The 12,924-nt window shown below is 38.7% G+C and overlaps 1 protein-coding gene across 2 annotated transcripts in view; it reads left to right on the forward strand.

The window, feature by feature from the left end:
* PI4KA (phosphatidylinositol 4-kinase alpha) overlaps nucleotides 1-12,924 on the forward strand; it is a 60,534-nt gene that overhangs the window by 30,558 nt on the left and 17,052 nt on the right. For both annotated transcript variants that reach the window (XM_054082193.1, XM_054082194.1), the window contains exons 20-36: nucleotides 1,035-1,143; nucleotides 1,661-1,797; nucleotides 2,628-2,761; nucleotides 3,996-4,078; nucleotides 4,339-4,409; nucleotides 4,527-4,651; nucleotides 5,080-5,161; nucleotides 5,848-5,931; nucleotides 6,294-6,383; nucleotides 7,569-7,688; nucleotides 8,652-8,744; nucleotides 9,089-9,245; nucleotides 9,508-9,635; nucleotides 10,862-11,020; nucleotides 11,283-11,434; nucleotides 11,953-12,060; nucleotides 12,729-12,856. In XM_054082193.1, coding sequence (XP_053938168.1) covers nucleotides 1,035-1,143; nucleotides 1,661-1,797; nucleotides 2,628-2,761; nucleotides 3,996-4,078; nucleotides 4,339-4,409; nucleotides 4,527-4,651; nucleotides 5,080-5,161; nucleotides 5,848-5,931; nucleotides 6,294-6,383; nucleotides 7,569-7,688; nucleotides 8,652-8,744; nucleotides 9,089-9,245; nucleotides 9,508-9,635; nucleotides 10,862-11,020; nucleotides 11,283-11,434; nucleotides 11,953-12,060; nucleotides 12,729-12,856 — 1,960 coding nt within the window. The remainder of the gene's footprint in view (nucleotides 1-1,034; nucleotides 1,144-1,660; nucleotides 1,798-2,627; nucleotides 2,762-3,995; nucleotides 4,079-4,338; nucleotides 4,410-4,526; nucleotides 4,652-5,079; nucleotides 5,162-5,847; nucleotides 5,932-6,293; nucleotides 6,384-7,568; nucleotides 7,689-8,651; nucleotides 8,745-9,088; nucleotides 9,246-9,507; nucleotides 9,636-10,861; nucleotides 11,021-11,282; nucleotides 11,435-11,952; nucleotides 12,061-12,728; nucleotides 12,857-12,924) is intronic.

The following is a 12,924-nucleotide window of genomic DNA, read 5'->3' on the forward strand; positions in this document are numbered from 1 at the left end:
ACAAGCAACTTTTTACCATAGTGCCATTCACCAACTTAAACTCAGATTAATTTTACCATGATAAAGGTTTTTTTTCATGTTTGGGTTTTTTAAACATGAACAATCTGCCTCATTATTTGTAAATATTTCCAAAGTTGCCTTTAGATTTTCACTGAAGTACTGTTGGCTTTCATACCTCGAGGGAATTATTGTACAGTTAGAGAAAATCTCTTCAAGTTACATTAGAATCTAACATTTTCTTAGTAAAGTTTACAGTAATAATATACAGTCATATTGAATGAAGTCTGTGGTTTAATGGGCCATTTCTTTCACTTTTTAAACACTGCCTGTGCTTCTAACATTTTTTAGGATAACACGCTGAGCTTTGTTATATAAATTCATATAAAACTGCATGTCATGATGGCAGGGACTATTAAGTGTGCTTCTCCAGTGGTAGCAGCTGTTTATGCAGGAAGTATCAGCAAATTTTAATAAATGTGTTGAAAATAATACTTCTACTTGCTTGTTTAGATAGTAAATTCTCCAAAACTGATGTCATTGTGTGCGTGGGTGCGAAAAAAGATAGATCTCCCATTGGTGCCTCAATGTATTTCCAGAAAGCTGATAAACAATAGCAACCAGAAGTATGTTTGAGTAATATTTATTTGGGTTTGAGTTCCTTTGCAGTGAAGCAAAGCTGCGTGGTATTGTCCTCAGAACAGTTAAAAGGGCTGTGTGGTCTCTTCCTCCCTGCATTTGATGGTGTACTGATGTGATGTATTCTCTTCAGAGGTTACTGTATCAGCATGGTATTATTCCTGTGTAAAACAAAGGAAATTCTTCAAGCATCTCAGACATTAGCGCTTAAGATATTCTAACAAGATCTAATTTTCTTCAGTACAACAATAGCAAACTAATACTAGTTTTCGTAGATGATAAAGAATACTACGTTTGTAACTCGTAATAAAGAATGTCGATGAATTGATCCCTTAGCATGGAATTACATTATCGTAACTCCCACCATTTCCTGATGTTTATTTTTATTGCTTTGATAGCTCACCAGACGTTTGCCACCCATCAAGGAAGCCAAGCCCAGGTTGCAAAAGCTGTTTCGTGACTTCTGGTTGTATTCGGTGCTGATGGGATTTGCTGTGGAAGGATCAGGTAGTGTAATTTCTGAGAGAGCAACATTGCTGCTCACATTTAAACTCTGGATGAATGGAAGTGTAACCGTATGCAGACCATTCACAGTAGCCTGAAGAAAAGTTACAGGCATAAAGACACTACAGAGGAAACAGGTTTCGTGACAGTTCTCTGTTAGGATTTCTTTACAACTTTGCTGTTTGCTATGCAATTCAGTGCAGTACCACTTGTACTTAAGTGTCTTTCCTAAGTTAATAGACTTGGTTAAGTATGAATTTTGACAGCTAAGTTCCTGAAGTGGAAGATCAGACACATGGGTTACGATGGTAATCAAGTAGAAACTTGTTACCCAATGAGAAACTTCACTTTGAATGACCTGAACATGTTCTTTATGTTTGGAACATGGATCACTTGTGTTGAGTTTTTGTGGTTGAGTTCATGCATAATTATAGGCCCTGGGAAGTTGTGCAAATCTTGATAATACTGCTTAACTTTGTGAACCTTAATATTGCTTTTCTCCCCTACCCCACTGCTTAAGGTCTCTGGCCAGAAGAATGGTATGAAGGCGTGTGTGAAATTGCCACCAAATCTCCATTACTCACATTTCCCAGCAAAGAGCCACTGCGATCTGTTCTCCAGTACAATTCTGCGATGAAGAACGATACTGTGACTTCTGTAAGAATTACTTTCTTCTATTATCTCCTTCTGTAATGTCTGTCAGCATTAAGTGATATGGTAACTATAATATGTTGAAATAGCACAGTACCCCTTCAACCTGTCTCCTGTTAACGAAAACCAGTACTCGCATGACTGCAGTGTACATAAATGGCTTTGGTTTAGTTTTATTGAGAATTAATACAAGTGTTATGGTGGTAGCTATGCTATTTTGATTGGATATAGAAACAAAGTCTTTGTGGAGATGGGAGACTTTTTCATCCCCTTCATATCGGACAAAACTTGTACTTTTCTCTCCCCAGTGTTTACAGGATAGTTTACTATGTTTACAGTTTTAGTTTATGGTTTACTAGTTTACAGTGTTTAGTGTGGTAGCAGTATAAAACGGATTGAAGAGTTGTGGCTTATGAAATGTCTTTGTTTCCTAAATAACACAAATCTTTTTTGTGCCTTGATGCTTTAGTTCTGTGACATAAAAAATAGCACAACAGACCCAGGAAGTTTTGGAACCTGAATGGTGTTGGTGTTCATCAAACTTACATGGATTTATGTTAGGAATTCTATTTATTCATTGGTGCAACAGCATGCAAACTAACCTTTTTTTCAGCAGGGAGCTTGGTTCCAAGATTTAATTCTGTTTAATTCTGTATTTGAAGAACAACGACTTACTGAGTCAGAGCAGGTTGGTCTTGGTCTGCAGACAGAGGCATCCTGCCATGTTAAGTAAAGTGGTTAAAAAGTAGACAGAGCAATAGTTGAAAAGAAATGTTTCCAGAACACAAACTAATATAGTATTCTCACTTCAGATAACTTCATGTGTTCATCTCTAGGCTGAATTAAACGAATTGAGGAGTACTATAATAAATCTCTTGGATCCTCCTCCGGAGGTGTCAGCGCTGATCAATAAGTTGGACTTTGCCATGACTACCTATCTCCTTTCTGTTTACCGTCTAGAGTATATGAGGTATTTAAATACTTTTTTCACTGATGAATTTAAAAAAAAAAAAAGTTAAGAACTGTGTATGTTCAAGTCAGAGTTATCAGATGTTAAGACAGATCAGAGCCTATATTTTGTCTTGCATTAGCTCTGCTGAAGGTTCCAAGACTGGGAATTCATCTGTGCAAAAATGTCTTTAGGGTAGATAGAAAGGATGGAATAATATAGTAGGGCCTGAGAAATGGGATCTCCTCTGTGTAAGAACTAACCGAAGATAGACAAAAGGGTTCTTCAAAGCAATGACTTGCAAGTGGATTGTCTTCTCTGCACTGAGCCTTGTGCTTGCGCCTGTGATGGGCCGTGTGGGCACTTGCCTGTTCTGTGGGATTGCTTTAGTGTATGGGGACAGGCTGAAAGAGTTGCACTTCTTCAACCTGGAGAAGAGAAGGCTCTGGAGAGACCGTATAGCAGCCAGTCAGTACCTAAGGGGGGGCTGCAGGAAAGCTGGAAAGGGACGTGTTACAAGGGCTTGTAGTGATAGGACAACAGGTAATGGCTTTAAACTGAAGGGAGGGGAGGTTCAGGTTAGCTATTAGGAAGAAATTGTTCACAATGAGGCCCTGGCCCTGGCTTAGGCAGCCCAGGAAGTTGTGGCTGCCCCGTCCCTGGAGGTGTTCAAGGCCAGGTTGGATGGGGGTGTGAGCAGCCTGCTCCAGTGGGAGGTGTCCTTGCCCATGGCAGGGGAGCGGAGCTGGGTGATCTTTAAGATCCCTTCCAACCCAAATCATTTTATGAAACTTCTCCATCATGTTTTAACTTTGACAATAACTGACCACAGGGATGACCATTTCCAGAATGTAATGGCTGTGTATTTTCAAAACAATTTTTTTAATAAGTGATATTTCCATCTCATGTAAATACAACAAATGCAAAGCCTATAGAAATGCTGAAGATTGTACTGTGATGATGTTTGTGGTGATTGTGTACCATTGTCAGGTTTCCCACTCTTGAGGTATGAAAGTTATTCTCTTGGTGACAAGATGTTATGTGGTCTGAGCCCTGTTGAATGTAGACACAGCAATATCGCACTTACTAGAGATTTAAAATTATCATGAAATGAAGAACGGTCATATGTGTGGTGTGTACAGCGGCATTGAAATATATAGGTTTGTGTTGAAGGTGTGTAAAAGAAGAGGAGAAAAATTCACAAACTACAACAAAACCCAAACCAGCCCAACCCCCAAAACTCTTTTATTCCTAGGGTGTTGCATTCAACTGACCAAGATCGCTTCCAAGTCATGTTCTGCTATTTTGAGGATAAAGCAATCCAAAAAGACAAATCTGGTAAGATTACCTATCTGGGTTATCTTGCAAATTGAGAAGTTGTCCCCAGGCATGCAAAATTAAACAATGAAGCAACTACATAACAAAATTAATCATGTTCATTAGGTTGCTATTGCTTTATTCTTACCAAGAAGGCTGTTTTTGTTTTGAAACAGCTGGGGTGAGTGTTGGCTGAGTGAACGCTTTTCAACTGTTAAACACGGTTTATAAAGCAAATGTAATTATGATAATCAAACCTGTCACTTCTCTCAATTCGCCAGGCATGATGCAGTGTGTGATAGCTGTTGCTGACAAGGTGTTTGAAGCTTTCCTGACAATGATGGCTGATAAAGTAGGTTACATGGAAACTAAAATATTAAATATATATCTATGTTATCATTTCAGTTTGTGAAAGTGTGCTTGTCTTTTTCCTTAAAAGCTTCATGCTTCTCTTTGGTATGCTTTTTAGCCTAAAACTAAGGAGAATGAAGAAGAGCTGGAGAGACATGCTCAATTCTTGCTGGTGAATTTTAACCATATTCACAAGAGGATCAGGAGAGTTGCAGACAAATACTTATCTGGTCTGGTAGACAAGTGAGTATAGATTTCACGTGCCTGTTCTCTTTTCATGTTGTCTGCTTAGTGATTACTTATGCAGTCAATAACATGACTTCTGCTGAAACAACTCTTTGAAAAATAGTGTTCAAGAGTATTTAACCTGGGCTCTGAAACCCCTGCTTAAAATGTGTCTGCATCCCATGGATGGAGCAAAGCAAACTGTGCCCAAAATAAATGCAGTCTCAGTTCCTATGAAGTAACTCTACTGAGCTTGCTGTTTGAGGGCTTTTGACTCTGTATTGAGATATGCTGTTGTGAGACATAGCTAGCTTTGTGACTTCTGTTGGGTGTGAGCATACCTGGTGAAGTTTATAGATAGCATTTTGGGCAGCTCTGTTTCCTGTTAAAATAATGTCCTTCCTCAGCACTCCATGTTATTATTTCTGAATCCTGTCTTGCTCTAGATTTCCTCACCTTTTGTGGAGTGGAACTGTGCTGAAGACTATGCTAGACATTCTGCAGACACTGTCACTATCTCTTAGTGCAGTAAGTAGCTTTTTCTAGTAATGCTTGTAGAGAAATAAAATGTAGATTTCCATTTTTCTTTACTAGAACTGTTGGGGTTTTTTTGCTTTGTTTTGCATTTTTGTACTTGAGTTCTTTATTTGTTTTTGTTATCATCCCTGAGATTGAAGTCTTAATTTTAAGTTCCGTGAAGCAACTGCATTTGCACCCATGTTTAGTAGGTGGTAAAATGGTTCAGAAAGTCAAATTTAGCATCAAGGATAAAAGACAAGATTACCCGTTTTAGCTGTTCGACTGTCTCATTTGAAATAAGAGTTCAGTGGTCTTTTTTGGTTTGTGTTTTTTTCTTCTTGAGAGTCATGGTTGTCAGATTATATTCTATCCAGCTTGTGTAGGTGCATCATTATTCCTTGGTTTTATTACATATTTGTATTTTTTGAGATGGAAGTGCTTTATAGGATTATATGTTTGTATTAAATTCTGAGAAAAGGGCTTTGGATTTTTAAACTTACTTATACTGCAAACCAAACTGGTATAGAACATGTTTCTTAGAGCCGTTCAGATGGATTTTGAAAGCCAGTATTAGCAAAGGGTTTGCTAAGACAGACCTCTTGTTTGAGGAGAGCTACCTGTAGTATTCAAGCTAAGTGTGTTAAACGGTGATGGAAGTTTATCTTAGTGTGAACTGATAGTTGTTTTTTGTTTAGGACATTCACAAGGACCAACCATACTATGACATTCCAGATGCTCCGTATAGGATAACTGTCCCTGACACGCATGAAGCCAGAGAGGTAGGTGATCCTCTTTGATTTATCAACAGCAAAATAATGCCTGATTTTTTTTTTTTATGCCAAGGGAATAAATTGTTTAGTCTGAATTGTCCTTTTTAAAAAAATACTTTCCTAGGTTAGGTTTTTCTAAGACAATATGACACCTGGTTTTTATGTTTTTCTCAATCTTATTCTTTATTTGATTTGAAGCATGATAGTTCTTGACTTACCAAGGGTACATTTAATTGTTACAGAGAATTTTAACCATGTGATGTTGCTGCAATGTGCCTTACTCCCTGTTTTACTTATTACACTATTAAAACCAGCACTTCTCATTAAATGTCCTATATTTTACTGATTGTATTGATGTTTTCTGATTCTAGAGTATTGTTAAGGATTTTGCTGCACGCTGTGGGATGATTCTGCAAGAAGCAATGAAATGGGCCCCCTCAGTTACAAAATCTCATCTACAGGTAATGAGCAGCTTCTGTGAAAGAATTTGGCCTTTGCAGATCTTCAAAATGAGAATTACATTAAGTTTTGATTTTTCAGGCTATCCAAGCACCACTTAAAATTTTTCTATTGCTTTAAGATTTCTTTTCTAGCGCTGGCAGAGAATAATTAGGATTTTTGGTTTGATGTGACTTTTGCTGTACTGCAAACCTGAGTATCTTGAAAATAACCAGTTTGTAAACAGTTGATCGTCCTGAATTTACTTCAGAATTCAGAATGTGACTTGACAGAATGAGCAAAGTTTGTTTGATGCTGACCCATTAGTCGAAAATACCAGCTGGTCCAAAACATATGATTAGGATGTAAAACTTGTTTCTTGTTTCCCCTCTTGGGAGGATGTTTTCTTTTGTCTATGGTTCCTTTAAAAAAAAAAAAAAAAACGAAAACCAAAAACAGAGAAACACTGTCGATACGTGAGATCACTTTGAACTGCAGTTCTGCATTTGGACCTGGATGTCATAAACACTCGCGTGTGGCAAAGCTCAGTAGAAAGTGGTCACAAACCACAGGGATTACAGAATGCTGTTTATGACATGCTAATAAAATAAACATAATAGCTCTCAAGTAAACAGAAAGTTTACCTATAGTTAAATGCAAGACTTCATTAATCCTTTGCTGAGTAGTTGGAGGAAATACATACTCTGGGCTAGACTAGTGTTCTGTCTACAAGTGCTGAAGTTAGTGCTGATAAAGGAATTTCTGGGGAGGCTTAAAACCTTGGACACTGCAAGTGTGCCTGAAGTTTATATTTCCTTCCCTCAAAAAGAAAACCCTCGAGATTCCAACCATATCCCTTCTTCCATGGAGTTCAAAGCGCCTCCTTTCTGAAGGTATTTTTTGTGAAAAGTGATTCTTTTAAAGAAGACCTCAGCCTTCAAGTATCTATCTTGATTCCTTTATGCTATGAGAAAATGGAACCCGCATTACTCTTTGTGTATTTGGAGGACATTCAGAGTTTCTTATTGCCAGGGAAATGATGCCTAGAATGAATGGGTAGATACAGTCTGTTTGTTGTCAGGTATGCAAGTAATTAAGTTTTCTGGTAATGTGCAGTGATGCAACACTTGCTTGTGAGCTGCCTTGTTCTGAAAATCACTGTAGTTTTCTAACAAACACTTTTCTTCTTTTTATTTCCTCTTTATCAGGAGTACCTGAACAAACATCAGAACTGGGTGTCGGGTTTGTCCCAGCACACAGGACTGGCTATGGCTACAGAAAGTGTTTTGCACTTTGCAGGCTACAACAGACAGAACACCACTCTGGGCGTGAGTATTGGGCACAATTCTTGTTTGTTCACTTGTGCAGCTGTGTAACTGTCAGGTTGATTTTATGATATTTGGTATAGTCACATAATAGAAGTTTTCTAATCACTTGTGTCTTGTTGCAGCACTTGAACTTTACTCAGAAAGATACCTTATTTCTTTCCATCTCAAATCAAGTTATCTCCCCTGCCCTGTCAACCAAGTGACAAAAACTCTTTCAGAGAGCTTTCAGGCTGTTAGCAGTTTGTTTTCCCTCTTGTTTTATTCCCATGGACTGGACGTTGCTAATGCAAAGATGTTAGTATGCAAATCTTGTATCCAAGACATGTAATAAAAATAGTTCTCAAAAATTTGTCCACTGCTGAGCCAAGCAAGTCATTAGAAAGTGAGTATTGCAGGATTGCTGAATTTTTGGTTTTGCTGGCCTTGTATTTTGGTTTTAAATCTTCAATACAAAAAAATCATGTTACAGTATTCTTTTATTTGTTTGTTTCTGATGAGAAATCTCTTGGCCAGAAATTCATGGAGGGCTTTTGCAAAGGCAAACATGAGTTGCTAGTGCACTTTTTAAAGACAGGAACAAGATATTTTCTCCTCTGCATTACTGTCATCTCAGCAAGGTCGTGCATGGAGAGGGCAGAACCAAGATCAGATCTACTCTTCTATCTTATTTCTTCATGAAGAGGGAGCAGCAGTCCTAGAGGTTCTACCCTTTATACGTGTTTTTTCCCTTCAGTCTTTCAAGAAGTATATCCAATTATATATGTCTTTCAAACTGCATCCATGGAATCAATTCACATGTTCCTCATTTAATTTTTATCAGTCCTGGTACCTGGTAGTCCTGATACTATTCTGATTACAAGCTTAAGGAAAACTGAACTTAAAATGTATGTGGAGATAAAGTAGAAAAAAAGACAAATAGTTGTCCATGAACACTGGAAACACCTGTATGTGTTCTGGTCATAGGCAACACAGCTAACTGAAAGACCAACTTGTGTGAAGAAGGACTACTCCAACTTCATGGCTTCTCTTAACTTGCGCAACCGCTATGCAGGAGAGGTAAGTACAAGGTTTCTGCCAAGTGTGGAGTGTCTGCAAGCTCTTGCATGGCCTTTCAAGGGATGATGTCCCTTCCAACCTGAACTATTATATGATTCGTGTTAATTTAAGCACAGACTCTAAAGTTGTATTTCTTCAAGCTTAAGGGTATAATTTTCCTATTCTATTAAATGGATCCTTTTACTGTTCCTCTTGCAGAAAGTTCTTAGATTATAGATAAAGCTAAAGATTCAGCAAAGTAGTAATGAAAGATATCTCTCTTCATAGAGTTCCTTAATCAGCACATGATTAAGACCAGACTAGATTCCTGAAAATACTGTTGAAAAACCCATTGTATTTTACAGGTTTCTGGAATGATTCAGTTCTCAAATGCTACAGGACGAACATCTGACCTGAATAAACTGATGGTCAAAGAGCTGAATGATGCTCTTGAATCAGGCCACACTGAGTTCTACACACAGGCCATGTTTAAGTTGACTGCACTGCTGATAAGCAGCAAAGGTAATGAAAAACAGCTGATGTTCTACTTTCTGGTTGTGAATGCCAAGAGTAATAAACTACAAGAACTATCTGCATACAGACTCAGTACGCATCAACTTGAAGCAAAGTTTTTCAGTTAGGCTTATATTGGGGAAAAGCCTTCTTAAACTAGAAGCTATTTATTAGGAATTGATTATTACATATGATGCTTGCCAATTTCATGCTGATATGAAAAGCATTTATTTATTCTGTTGGAAAAATCTGAGTGAATGTTTGCTTTCAGACTGTGATCCTCAGCTCCTTCATCATCTGTGTTGGGGACCTCTGCGCATGTTCAGTGAACATGGCATGGAAACAGCAATTGCTTGCTGGGAGTGGCTGCTTGCTGCCAAGAATGGAATAGAAGTGCCGGTAGGAAGCTATTTAACAACTCTTTCTCTTCCCCTACAAGGGGGGAAGAGACAAACTTTTGAAAGATTCACAGCTATTGAGAATCTGTGTCGAGTAAGGATGTTAAATGTATTGTCAATCATTTTAGCCTGCCAGGAAATCTCTGTTCATTTATTGTTGGAAGTCTGAGCATCCTCATGAATTGGACTGTGGGAAACTGATCTTTCTTAGCAACAGGAATGATACAGCAAAGGGAATCTGTTAGGATCTCAGCTGTACAATTTACTTTACTGCCAAGCTACTAATGAATTGGGTTCTAAACCGTCGTGCTTTATATATTGATGTTTTGAAACAAACAGAAACGAGTGTCACTGCTCATCAATCACAGCCTCTGGTATCTGGCATTGTACCCTCACATAAAAAACAGGCTTGCAAGTGTCCTGATCCTGCATCATGTTAGATCAGTTGTATTTTGTGAGCTGAGGATGAATCCAATAGAAATAAAGCAACTCAGTTTGGTGCAGGGACAGCCCCCACACTGAAAATGCTGCTGCTGGTAATTGCTCTACTTAGTGAGCGCTGAGTGTTTCACTTGCTGGAGGAAATCATCAATCTAAATTCACTTAGGTCCATTTACATGCGCATTTCAGTGTTTAACTTCTTAACCATCAGTTTAATTTTTTTCTTTTAGGCTTTTGGGAAATTTCTTTGCCTCTTGTTGAGGAGATCAGAACCACCAGTGGTTGCTGGGCCTCCTTTCTGCTAGAGGATGCTGTTCCCTAGAGCAGGTTCAGCCAAAGTGAATTATGGGCTGCCTTTATGTTGTGTGCTTCATGAGTTGTGTGTGTCTGTGGGCCAAACTGTGTACTGCAGTACATGAGAACCTGGCGTATGTTTGTCTCCACTGTAGGAGGCAGTGACCTTTAGTAGAGCAGGAGGGTGGATGGCACCAGCACCAGCTGACCTAACAGTTCCATCTCCTCAACAAAATGCAGCGCTTGTTTGCTGTACCCCTTAGTCTTTCTGGTACTTGCTGAACTTCTCAGTGTCTTTCTTCTCTTCATAATTCAGGATATGAAAGAAACATGTTATTTCAGGTGAAAAGTATAGACCTGTCTCTGCCTCTCCATTAATATTGCAGTGAATTTTAATTGATGTGTTGGATTTTTGCGCTACAGAGAAAGATCGTGCTTTCCATATAGAAAGATGCTCCTGAAACAAGAAATACTGCTATTTTCCTTTTGCAGTTCATGCGGGAAATGGCAGGAGCCTGGCAAATGACGGTGGAGCAGAAAGTTGGCCTGTTTTCTGCTGAGCAGAAAGAAGCAGATCCATTAGCAGCCTCAGAAGAGAGCCAGCCGAAGCCTTGTCCACCGGAGGTGACCCCGCATTACATCTGGATAGAGGTGTGTGTTTCTTCTGAACTGTCTCACCTATGGCACAGTTGCAGTGATGCTGTAGTTAAGCTGCTTTGTGCTACTTGTTCTTATGATTTGGAAAAGGACTGGAGTCTTGATGGTAGTCCCTCCACCTCAGAGCCAGGAGACACAGTGGTTTTAGATGAGCATAATAATTGAAGGGGAGAAAGGTGTTTGAAACAGAGAAGATTGGGGAGTTTTGAGATGAAGAAAGGTCAAAGGAGGCATGGCATATCTGTCTCTCTCTCAGTTTTTGGTGCAGAGATTTGAAATCGCCAAGTATTGCAGCTCTGACCAGATAGAGATCTTCTCCAGCCTGCTCCAGCGATCTCTCTCATTGAACATTGGAGGGTCAAAAGGCAGCTTGAATCGGCATGTGGCAGCAATCGGACCCCGATTTAAGTGAGTAGGCTTTTTTTTAATCCTTGGTGGAAGAAATGAGGTTATAGAGGTTTGGGAGAAAAAAACCCAGATGTTAAATGTATAACTGGTCCTTGGCTTCAAGTGGTGAAAATCCCTTTAAGAGCCTGGAATGATGTAGAGTCTAAGTTCTGCTTTTGAAACAGAAGTAACTCACTTCAGCTTGAAAGTAATTTTTGGTGCTTCAGAAAACTTCACGGGATAATTTCATGTAGTGAATCGCCTGCATCATAGATCCAGTCAATGTATCAGTTGGGGGTAATTTTGCTCTATCAATTGTTGTCACTTTTTGTGTCTTGATGCTTCAACTTCTCTATGGTTTAGGAACCATCAGCTTTAGGAACAGACTGATGATAATGAAAATAGTTTGACAAGACCTCAAAACCAGCTTCTTTTCAATGAGTTGATTGGAGTTACAGCTGTAGCTGTGGCTTGCATGGTGTTGCATTGGTCACCATTCAGGGAACACCAAAACTTTCATTCTCTATTTTGCTTATTAGGTTGCTGACTCTGGGGTTGTCTTTGCTGCATGCTGATGTAGTTCCAAATGCAACTATTCGGAATGTTTTGCGAGAAAAGATTTACTCGACTGCCTTTGATTATTTCAGGTACTTTATTTACTCACTGAAAGTGTGTGCGATTTCTTCAACCTTCCATGATAATTCAATGCAGCAGCTGTCTTCTAGTGATTTAAATTCTTCCTTTCCTATTTTGCCCGTTTTAATGGAAACTTCTGTTTTCCTTCTGCTTTTGTGTAGTGCATAAGCCATCTCAAAAAGGTTTAGATAAATGTTTCCAGGTTTTATGTGTGGTTTATAAAGTAGTACCTTCAGGAATGTTCCCGTTTTCTTTCTTTCCTTATTTTGGAATTTATTCAGTGCTCAAAATTGTACCTAGATTCATAAGACTTGAATTGCTGTTATAGAGCATGTGACTGAAATATAGTTTCGCTGTTTTGAAAAACGCCTCCACACTGAATCTGATGATTTCAACATTGGACGTGAGCATGACAGAAAATAATATAATTGACTGAATGTGGATGTCAGTCAGTCATAATATTAAATTTCAAAGGTGCTGACAGACTGCTGCTTAGTTTTGAATTATAGCAGGAAGTTTGTACTCTTTAGTTAGACAGCAACGAGGATAAAATAGTTATGTATAGTCTCATCTTTGTAAATTCTGGTCAGAATAAGAAATATGACTTGATTAGGTTTTTGTGGCTTTTGTTTTTTTTCCAGTACATTCAATTTCACCTTATTTGTGTGATTTCTTTAAGCTGTCCCTCAAAGTTCCCTACACAAGGGGAAAAGAGGCTTCGTGAGGATATCACCATATTGATCAAGTTTTGGACAGCGATGTTCTCGGACAAGAAATATCTGACGGCCAGCCAACTCGTGCCACCTGGTGAGTTCCTTTATGTGCCATTTCAAAAGCCTGTTGTTCCTTTGATTGGATTCTACATCAGATCTGTG

This window comes from Cuculus canorus, chromosome 17 (genome assembly GCF_017976375.1).
Source record: "Cuculus canorus isolate bCucCan1 chromosome 17, bCucCan1.pri, whole genome shotgun sequence".
In the NCBI taxonomy this organism is placed as follows: Eukaryota; Metazoa; Chordata; class Aves; order Cuculiformes; family Cuculidae; genus Cuculus; species Cuculus canorus.